The sequence below is a fragment of the Pteropus alecto genome, unplaced genomic scaffold, assembly GCF_000325575.1.
Source record: "Pteropus alecto unplaced genomic scaffold, ASM32557v1 scaffold3, whole genome shotgun sequence".
Classification (NCBI taxonomy): domain Eukaryota; kingdom Metazoa; phylum Chordata; class Mammalia; order Chiroptera; family Pteropodidae; genus Pteropus; species Pteropus alecto.
This window is the reverse complement of record NW_006442484.1, coordinates 38051981-38063323: the sequence shown is the minus strand read 5'-3', so window position 1 is coordinate 38063323 and position 11343 is coordinate 38051981. Positions and strand designations below refer to the sequence as shown.

General features: G+C 33.4%; 1 protein-coding gene across 1 annotated transcript in view; it reads right to left on the bottom strand.

Annotated features, from left to right (window-relative positions):
* CSRNP3 (cysteine and serine rich nuclear protein 3) overlaps nt 1–9359 on the bottom strand; it is a 61376-nt gene extending 52017 nt beyond the window's left edge. The window contains exon 1 of the mRNA XM_006921147.2: nt 9212–9359. Within this exon, the coding sequence (XP_006921209.1) occupies nt 9212–9359 (148 nt within the window). The remainder of the gene's footprint in view (nt 1–9211) is intronic.
* Between the last annotated feature and the right edge of the window lie 1984 nt (nt 9360–11343).

Below are 11343 nucleotides of genomic sequence, written 5' to 3'. Positions count from 1 at the left end.
GGAAAGAAAAATCATAGCAAACCTACATGTTATTCCTTCACAATGGCTCCCAAACACAGACAACTAGTTTGCGGACAATCAACTAAAGAAACAACATTCTATTTTAACACTTTAAGGAGTAAAAAAAAGGTTACATGGGACTTACTGTATATTGTATTTGATAAGCACGAGAAGCAATTTCCAATGATGATTTTCTAAATGTCACTGTGTAACAGCTTAGAGCCTAATACTGAGGAAGATACAGCTCTCTACATTTTAGGACGTAGGTAATGAATTTGTGTGAAAGGATTTAAGGAAAACATTTGACAATGTCACTTGGCTATCATTGTGAACAAGATGAAGGCTCTGAATGAATATATTAAATTAGTTCTACTTAATGACCAAATTTGGCCTGGAAGTTTTAACATGCTACAAGGATATTCTGCCATTCCCTATTAAGAACTAGATTCACAAAAATGAACAAATATACTATAAAATAGTTGCAAATTGTGGTATGTACCATGAAGGGAAAGAAAATAATGGAATGGGGATAGTGAGATTTCATTTCAAATGTAAGTATATAAAACTTGTGAAAACTTATAACGTATTTCAAACCTCCAGCCACAATATGCACTTACTGCCCATACTTAATTGTTATGAGAAAAGACCGTTCCAGGCAAGATCTTAGGGCAAGAAAGGTTTGTTACGTTCAAAGAATTGAGTTAAGGTCAGTGTGGCTGCAGTTTGGAGATGGAGGGAAGGTAGGAGAGGAGAGGCTTAATCGTATGGGGCTGTATGGAGTTCGGGAGGCCATGGTTTCGAGTACAACTGAAACCAACTTAAGGATTTACATAGGAAAGCGATGTGTTACGATACACTTCTGCACGGACAAGAGGCTGAGGCCCTGGAGAAAAGAAGCAGAGAGAACAGATGAACGGCTCCTGCATCAGTCCAGGAAAGAGATGTACATTATGTACTTGGGTGGCACAACAATAAAGGAGAGAAGTGGAGAGACTTGAGACATGTTTATATAACACATGACTGTGGAAGAAAGAGTAAGTAAGAAGGCAAAAATAATTTTTAAAAAATATCTCAGTAGGCTGAAATAAAGAGCTAAATCTAATAAGTTCCCATTTATTAAGGCTAAATTTGAGGTCCTGATCCTGAACCTAAACCAAACCAAATGACAACTAAATGAACTGTAGTGATCTAATGTTAATGATCTGACTTGATGATGCCTTTTTCCTAGCTGATTCAAAGGATGGTGAAGGTGAAAATGACTTGGATTCCCTCAAGTGTGCTATACAGCTAATGCATAAATAGTTGCACAGCATCAAATTAAACAGTGATGTTTGTGCCTGGGAAAGCTATATATAAGCAAGTGAAACCTGAAAGGTATATGTTAGGAATACATAATTACAGTGGGGCTCTATTTAAAACACAGTTCACCACTACATGTATTCGGATATAATAACCGCTAAATCAGAATCCTGAAATATCACAATCCTAAATTACAGAGTTAGCTTGTAAATTGGTATTTATTTCCACTAATATTCATGCCATTATGAAGTCCTACAATAAATGCATTTTTTCACTTATACGGTTTAGTTGTACTAAAAAAAAGACAACTTTACATAGTTACATGTTATTTACAAGTAGCTAACAGTAATGGAACCAGCACCAGTCTAAGTACTGAGAAGAACACATGCTTAAGCTCCATAAATCTTTAAAAAAGATAAGGTATATATGTGCAAATAACAATGTAAAACATTGTTATTTGCACATATAATATGGTAAGTATTGGAGAAATGCTAAAGTGCTGTTAGACTGAGAGTTTCTACAGAAAGTGGATCATATCTCAATTTTATATTTCCAGCTCCTAGTACTAGTATAATAAAAGGCAAATAGTAAGTGCTTAATAAGTGTCTAGTCATTCACCCACGTATACAAATATTTATTAAGTGCTTACTAGATGCTACAGATACAATGACCTAGTTCCTGCCTTTGATGAACTTACACTGATTCCTTCAAAACTCATTTTGAGTGCCTTGCTTAAAGATAGAAGGTAAGGACATGTAGAGAAGGACAAATCTGATGGCAGGGTTCACGGTGATGAGAAGGCAAGGAAATGTGCTGTGAATGAGGTAGGAGCCAGAGTGACTTGAGGAGTCTGATAAATGCTCAGTACTTTAAAATGGAAGAGAGAATAGACTGTGGGCACCTAGTAGGATGGTTATGTGGCAAAAATGAGCAACTGGGTTTGAAAATACAGTTTTGTCATTTTCTCCAAAACTTCTTAAAGTTTTCAGGTATTTTGAATGAAAAGAGAATATGGAGTGAAGGATATTGGAGGAAAATGATCAACAGTCCTGGCCTTCAAATTAAAAAAAAAAAAAAAAAAGACTGAAATAATAGAGCAAATGGTGAAGGGTGGAAAAATATATAAAGACAAGAGGTGGGTGATATGCTGGGGAAAACAAGACGATGAGGTAAAAAAGTAGGTGGGTGGGGTAGAAAGTGGAAGGAAAAGAGGTGTGGTCTGAGTTTGGAATAATAAAATTTGATATTTTGGAGGAGTTGTAGAGCTGTTCTAGTTCATGAAAATATTCTGGATGAAGCTGTGGAAACAAGCTGCTAAGTCAAGTGGAGGTAAAGATCATGAATGGAATAAATAGAGGTAGTCAAGGAAATATGAGACTAATGGTTCAATGAGCCATCATATATATGGCTACTGACATCATTTGATGGAGAACACTGAGATAAAAAGGAGATAAAAAATCATTGCCAAAGTTTTTGAATGTTGGTGAAGTACTAGGAGATGACAAAGAGGATGAGTAGAATGAGAGACTTGGTAAATTTTTCATAGAGAAAGAAATATTTGATATAAACCTTGTAATAGGTATAGAACTTCACAGAAATTGTGAGGCAGAGAAAACATTTTAGCCTGAAGGATGGTCTAAGTAAGGTCAAAGAAGTAGCCAGCAATGGTTAACTTTCTGATTCATTGGGGCTCTCAGATGAAATGATCCGAAACAATTCCTTTGTCAATGGGCTTTACTAAGCTACTAATAAATTCATACGAATATTTTCTGAAAGGACCACTAGCTCATATCTATCTTCTTTCACTCATAATTATTCCAACTACTTAACTCCCTAATCTCCAGCGAACTAAACTGAACACTTAATAGTTCAACTGGTCCATGTGTGGTGTTTAGATACATGACCTAGTATAGCAGATCTGCAGCTGGTTCTAGGTCTGATCTGACAAGGCCTGGTTAATTGCTTCTTTTCCAACATAAAGGTATGTAGAGGATCTGGAAACCTCTTAATTTATTAGTAGCTTTGCTACTTTGACCGTGTTTATTTTTTCCCACTTGGATTCAGCTCTAACTTAAGATGCTACCCGAATCCTTGTTAGAATCATATTATCACAGAATAGAAAGGAGCTTTTGAGTGTCATGTAGTTCTACTCAAAGACTTTTTCTGAAAAATAAAAACTGTGTTCAGTTTCTGCCTGACACTCCCCTCTATTGTTCAAAAAAATCACCGATTCAGGGGTAGATTGCTACATTTGTCTTTGCTATAGTAAATTATCAAATTAATACCATAATGCTGGGTAAATATGATCTCCAATTTGTATTTATTACTTGTAGTCTATCATTTGACCTGTTTGAAAGCACCTAGCATGGAGCCTATGTTATCCTGTATATAACATAGTATATCTATGTCAAAGTTGAATTAAAATCTTCAAGGCATCTTAACCACTTGGTAGAGAATAGATATATTTCAGTCATATTTCCAGTATAGTAATGTTTCAGTCAAAGTCTGTTTTCTATTGATTACTTATTCCAAATCCATTATGAAATGTGCAGTCAGTGAGAAGGAAATAACATCGATGGAAGACTCTAACTTGGGTGCTCCATAATGTGAATATGGAGCATCTTTATGCCCTGCATATTCAGAGGAAAAGAGAGGGAAGTAAGAAAAGGAGGGAGAGAGGAAGGAAAACATAGGTTATAATCTCAGCTCTTGGCTATATTATGAATTCATCTGAATATTAATATCTTCTTTTATAAAATGGATACAACAATGGTTCCTAATACACAACAATTTTTGGATACCAAATGGACTCAAGAATGCGAAACTGTTTCATAAATTAGAAAATCTTATCCCTATATAAGACATCACTACCTGCTTCCATGTGCAATTTAGAATATCTATCCTTTTACCTCTTGATATTTTCACTTCCTAAATACTATACATTTATTTGTAGAAACATTATTTCAGGAAAAATAATGCTTTCCTTTTGGGAGGATATTTCATCACACAGCTTTTTATTATTCATGTGAAGTGCCAAGAACCTTGAGAGGACAGAAAAAAAATCAGTCCTCTCTAGCTTCTCCGTAGCTCTCCTTTTGACAGCGCTCAGGTACCGGCAGATTGGCTGTAGAGCCACAGGGAATTGATGAACAAAGTGTTCCTCAGTAATACAGAATCAAGCTGCTTCTATCTCAAGAGAAATACGAGATATGACCTTGGTTGGTCACTATTAAGTATGCTAGTCACCTAGCAAGACTCAGAAGTCCAAGGAAAAAGGCATACGCCTTTACTGACTTATATTTTGAAACTTTTATTACCATAATTTGATGTGCTATATATATTGAATATCTTTATAGAAAGCTTAGGATAGCATTGAATTCTATTACCTCAGCTGCTGACATGTACTAAACAATCTTATTAATTCCTATACTTGTAATGATAACAAAATGTTATGTTATGCAATATGTTAGTGCTTATAAAGCACTAAATATATGAGATATTTTAAATTTGAAAAATGAGCTCCATGAGATTTAAATAACCATATTTTTAAAATTTTTAACATAAAATTAAATTTGATTTCCTAATGCTACACAAATTTGATAGTTATCAAAAATTCTTCCTTACTCTAAGAAAAGATTTTTTTTCATTTTGAAAAGTAGAAAAATGTATTAAATAAAATTTATCAATATTATTTCCAAAAGTTTATGTCCATAAATTCACACGCAGATAAAACCGCTGCAGAAAAGTACATATTTTAAGCCTAGATGAAAAAAATAAATAAAACATTTCCTAAAATTTTTTGCATCAATTTTTAGACTAGCAAATAATCTGAAATACATTTCTAGAAACAAGAAACCATTTAACTACTCCTCTCACATTGGTTAACATACTCAGATCTTTTATTTAGTAATTATTCTAGGTGGAATTTTTGTCTTTTGATTCTTTGTTTTTTCCTCTCACACTTTTCCTTCCTCTCCATAATATGAATATGGTGAACTAAGCAGACTGTTAAATAAAAAGAGCACTTTTTATTAAGTCAATCATATAATTATCCTTAAAAATCATGAATCTGCCAGATTTCATTCAATACAAAGTTAAATCAGCAATTTAGTAAACTAACCATTGCCAACTACCACTGATAACAAATGAGCTAAAACATTTCAATAACTTCTTGTACATCATAAAACATGTCTATTTTATTCAATAGGACAAATAATATCTGTTGGACATAACTCGAAAAAGTCTTTATGAGTTAGCTAACGCACTGCATGATTTAGCTGATCATGCCATTTCAATTTGCTGTTTGTATACATACACGCAATCTAAACTAAAGTGATTTTAGTTAAAATTTAAAACTTAGTTGTTGTGGGATACCTAAAATATTAACAGAAATAAAGATTAATATGAAAATTCATCCATCATTCTAATACCTCAACAAATCAAATAGCTTTCAGTTTGTAGGGCATCTTACCATTCCTTGTCCTATGCATACATAGACTTTCCCTAACATTATAGGTAAAACTTTATGTTCTGCTTTTCTTAACATTATCTCATAAGCATTTACACATTGCCATAAAGTCTTCATAATTTTCATGAAAATTGATTGTATAAGTTACCATAAATTTGCGGATCATTTCCTCACTCTTAGACATGTAACCTTCTTCTTCCCCACCCCCAACCTGTTTTTTAGTGCTACTATCAAGCACCAGCATTTTCATTTATGCGTTTTTTTCCCTTGTTTCTGCTGTTTCCCGCTTCAGATAAGAACCTTTATGGTTCTTATATTTCTAGACTGCTTTCTAAAATTCACTACCATCAAGAGCAATGTATGTATCTATGATTTGTACTGTGATTTTCACCATCACTTAGATATTAGCATTCTTTTTAGAGAGAGGAGCACTAATTTCATGGAGATGAAATTTCCATGATTTTATACTAATGAAATTTCATGAGCATTGTTTTAATCTGCATTGTTATTACCATTGTTGTTAAATACTTAAAATATTTGCTAATCATATTTTCCATAATGTGGATTATCCTTGAGGTTGTGTCTTAGTATTTATCTAAAAAATGTATACGTGTTTTTTATACTCTATCTAGAAAATAACCCTGTACCACATTCTCAGCAACCTATCCTCTATAGGGTGTTTTACTTTGGGCTTCGTGGTAAGTTTTTTTATTCTGTAGATAAGTTTAATATTTTTATATTAAAGTATACTGCAATGTGACTTTTTTCTGTTGCTTCAAAGCTCATTTAATGATCCTACCAAATGTCTGACAAATATGCAACTTCCCCCATGATTTGATTTTTTAAAAAATATTTATCTATTTAATCCATCTGGAAAGTTTTTGGCATATGCTCTGAGATGTGTATCTAAATTACTTACTTTGCAAACTCTAATACCACAACTATTTATTAAATACTCCTTCCGTTTCCCACTGTTCTATAATATTCTATTGTTTATATATATATATATATAAAATTCTTATATATAGTATTTTGAGATATCCTATACTTTCCTAGATCTAGCCAATACGAAAAAAGTTGAATTATGTAAGTTTCTTCTATGATTTGATATCTGGAATGGCTTTTCAACATTTATGACTTCTTTTTAAAAATATCCCTTTATTCTCATTAGCATATTTTTCCAAATAGATTTTTATCATTCTATCACCTTTTCAGAAAATCCAGTTGAGAATTTTATTAAGATTAAACTCTTAAATTTATAAATTAATGTGAAAAGCCTTAATAGCTTTATTATATCGTTATATCTAGAAATATAACCTGTGTCTTCACTAATGCAAGCATTCTTTTATAACTCACAATGAATATTATTTTAAAGTATGTCCAATATTATATAATTAAGGGGCAGATGGAGATAATGGAAAAGTTGAAGACTATGGAGAGGGATATCTATCTATCTATCTATCTATCTATCTATCTATCTATCTATCTATCTATCCATCCATCTATAGATAGCACAGCAAAGGCCAGTGCTTTTGTATGGCAAAAGTTAGCCTTGTCAAGTGTGAGGCTGAAGATAGCCTCTACTAATAACAACCCAAGACAACTATCAGTGCCCGACTGGACATAATGAAGAAGGCTGAGTGGTATGCTGAGAATAATCCTCCCCTGCCCTTTATTTTAATTCACCCTCAGATATTCTTGACTTTCAAGTGAATGCACATCTAGCCCTCAGCAGTACAAGCTTCTACATCGCTTCCTAGTGACTCAAACTTTCGTTTTTGGATGACACTGATAACTAAACTGTAAAAAAATATATATAAAGACATATAGATATATTTATAAATATTTATAGATAAATATATAGGTATATCTATATATTTATGAATATATAGCTATATCTATATATTTATAAATGTATATTTATAAATATACTTATATATCTCTATATATCTATATAGATATATATATATATATCCAGACTCTCAACTCCTGTGAGATCTGGGGAAAGATGCTTAACCTCTCTGAGACTCAATTATTTTCTCTGTAAATTGGAGGGAGTGGTACACTTCCAGGATTGCTGTAAAGAATAGGGATAATGTTTAAAAAAAAAAAAAAAGAATAAGGATAATGTATATAAAGCTATTGGAGTATTATATGTATCCAATAAATGTTAGCTAAGATCATAATTTTTAATATAACATGTGCTTCATATTTGACATTTTATAAAGTTCTTTCTTGGGTATTATCTCACTTGCTCTGTTAATCTTCATAAAACCCTGTTAGATGATATCATTGTTATTAGCATTATTACTATTAAGACAAAATTGATAAAGATATTTCTTCTTTTAAATCAAAAACATGAGCTCATTTCATATTATCATGATACATATATCATGATATGTATCATGATATGTATTTGTAGATCACCTACATCACATAATAACTTTGTCCCTAAATATTTTATGATATTTTTTCTGCTATAATAGCTATAATTGCCCTTTCATTATATTTTCTATTAGTTTTGCTTACTTACAGGAATGCTATTGATTTTAGTACATTTGTTTCAAGTTCAATAGCCTTAATGAGTTCCTTATTATCTCTTAAAAATATGGTTAATTCTTTTGGTTTTCTGGGTTATCACATTCCCCAAATAAATTCTATATTGTATAATTATATATTAATATAATCAGTGACATAATTGAAAAATAAAAGAAACAGACTAATTTTCTGTCATGATATAATGATATATTAAAATCTTCCTGTTGGAAACATAAATTCAAGAAGATTATTTAGCTATTACTAGCAAGTTTCCTTTAGCTTCTAGAATGTATTACCTTAATTTTTCTCATCATTCCTTCAAACCTCACTATACCTTGCTTGACGAGAAGAGATGATGTTACAGTGGCAGAAAAAGGAATTAAAGAGAAACCATATATTTTTTCTTCTTTGCAGGCTTCAAATATTATTCTTGTGGATGAGGGGGAAAAAAAGGGATGAACTGCATGCACTTACACACTTGGAAGAGTTTTGCTGCTTTTCATCTCTTAATGCATGGCTGGCTAAGCTCTTTCTCATCCTAACCCAGACCTTTGACTCCCAAATACATTTCAGCTATGAAAAGATAAATTATTTTGCGCCTGTACTTGTCTTTTCCCATCTACTCCCAGAATAGGATGCTTTGTTCAAAAAATAATAATAAAAATGTCACTTTTTCATTGAATTAGTTGCTTAATACAACCAAATAATCCACCACCAAAAGCTATTTAAATAAAGGAATCCACTGATACCTCCAACGTATCTCATTTTACTTAATCATGATTTTTTTAAAGATCAATTGTAAATATATATGTTACTAGTAATGAAGGTTTAAAAATGACCAAGATGATAGAATTATTTTCACTGTAGAACTAGACAATCAGTTTCAAGTATGGTTTCTGTACTCACGGGGAAAATGATTAGAAGTAGATGGATTGACACTGTCCCCACTGTCAGCACTTTCACTGCTGGAAACTTCATCATCTGATTCCCGCACAGAAGAGCAGGGTGAGGAGCCGTCAACTTCTTCAAACTTCCTCTTTAAAATTCCACTCATAGCTGCAGCGCTGTCACATGTACCTGTAACAGGAACAGGAGCAACGAAGCATTGAAATATTTGACCGCTGGATGCGTAGCCAAGGTCTCCAGAGTCATTTTTATGTGGCTTTTTATACATGAGCTGAGCTTTCCTTGAAAGAATCACTTAGCAGGTTTTCTTAAGAAAACAAATTAACAAAAATTAAATTAAATATGAGCATAGACCATTTGGTTATCAAAATGTATCAATTTTTTGAAACAGTTCATTTTAATGTAATGCCTCTTTGTAATGTAATTCCTTTTTGTTGGCAAATTGAGAAAATCCACCTGAGTCCACGAAATTCTGTAACAAAAATAAATACCAGTATCCCCCTAAGTCCTAAATGATTACTGCCTTATATAAAATGCATCTAGAAGAATCACTTAAGTATGCAAAAACTTCATAGTCAAGTTTTAAAATGCAAGAAACCTAATTAGCTGAGCACAGCGAAGCATATGAAATCAGTTCTAAATTTTAGGTAGTTTCCATTTCAATATTGCAATAAGGTGAATTGTATCCCCATGATACCCGGTTGCTGAAGCTGTTGCCACTATTTCCGAAACTTCCTAAGGCTATTCACCTGGAAGGCAGCACTGAGTGAGAAGGATGAGGGGTGGGGAGTGGGAATGGTTTCTCCTAAATCCTTTCTTTAAGATAAATGGGCTTCCCTTTCTTCGTGGGTTCTCCACCTTCCCCATTTTCCTTGACATATGTACAATCAGCAAAGAGCATAAACTTTCCATGCAGTGTAAGGATATTTTCAGGAATACCATATATATATACACATACACACACACACACACATTATATATATATGGTGTATATATGTGTGTGTATATATATCATATATATATACACATACCATATATATATATTTAATCTCAATTAGCTTAGGTATATGTACATGGTTTTACACTGCTAAATTAGGTTAACTTAGCTGAAAGTATTACTAAGTCGATTCCATGCATTCCATCTTCCATCTCATTTTTCAGTTCATTTGAACTCTCATTTGAGTTCTTGAAGCCATTCTCTCCTTTTTTACTGTCAGAGTGTAGCCATCAGTCCTGTTGATCAGGAGCAAGCAAGACCCTTAAACTTATTGTGATGTCCATTCTGATAATGATAATTACATTATCTAGGTACTGCCTTCAGAAATCTCTGATATCAACCCTTCTCTTCACAGATCACAGAGCAAGCATCCTCCCCAGAGCCCCTCAGCTGGACCAGATCTCCAAGGTCTAAGTCAGTAGTTTTTGAAGCGGGTTACTTGGATTAGCAGCCTCAGTATCATCTGGGAGGGAAACTGTTAGAAAAGCAAATTCTCAGGCCTCACTCCAGATCCTCTGAATCAGAAACTCCCAAGGGGTAGGACCTAGAACTCTGTGCTTCAAGGAGCCCTCCAGGTGATCTTGATGCACATCTCAAATCGGAGATTTGTCTAATTTTAGTCTGCTCTCCAGCAGCTTCTCCCTGGACTTCACATTTCTTGGGTATGTTCACACACCAGCCCTGAGTCACATAACCCAGCACTCAATTCCTAGTCAAAATTTCTTTCTTGGCCATCCTTGGTGTAATGTCTAGCACAATGAAGTACAATATGAGGTATCACATTAAGTATTTATCATTAATGTCAACTTACTCCACTCATCTAACCATGTGTTGAGTAACTGGTATGTATCTGTTTGACTCTGGGTGGAGTAGGGGATACAAAAGGTAGTAGAACATGTTACCTAACCTTGAGGAACAAACATCCACTATGCTGGGCTAAGAGAACACTCCCAAGTTCATGTTCTACTGCCTTGTTTTACTAATCCATGTGTTTTCCATGACTTACATTAACAATGGAGATAACTGATAGCAGTAAGAAGATATTGCCTTGTCCACTCTTTTCAGAATAAAATCTATTCCGACTGATTTTACCGCTATTCAGATCAGCACATTATTTTATCCATCTGAAAGAGTG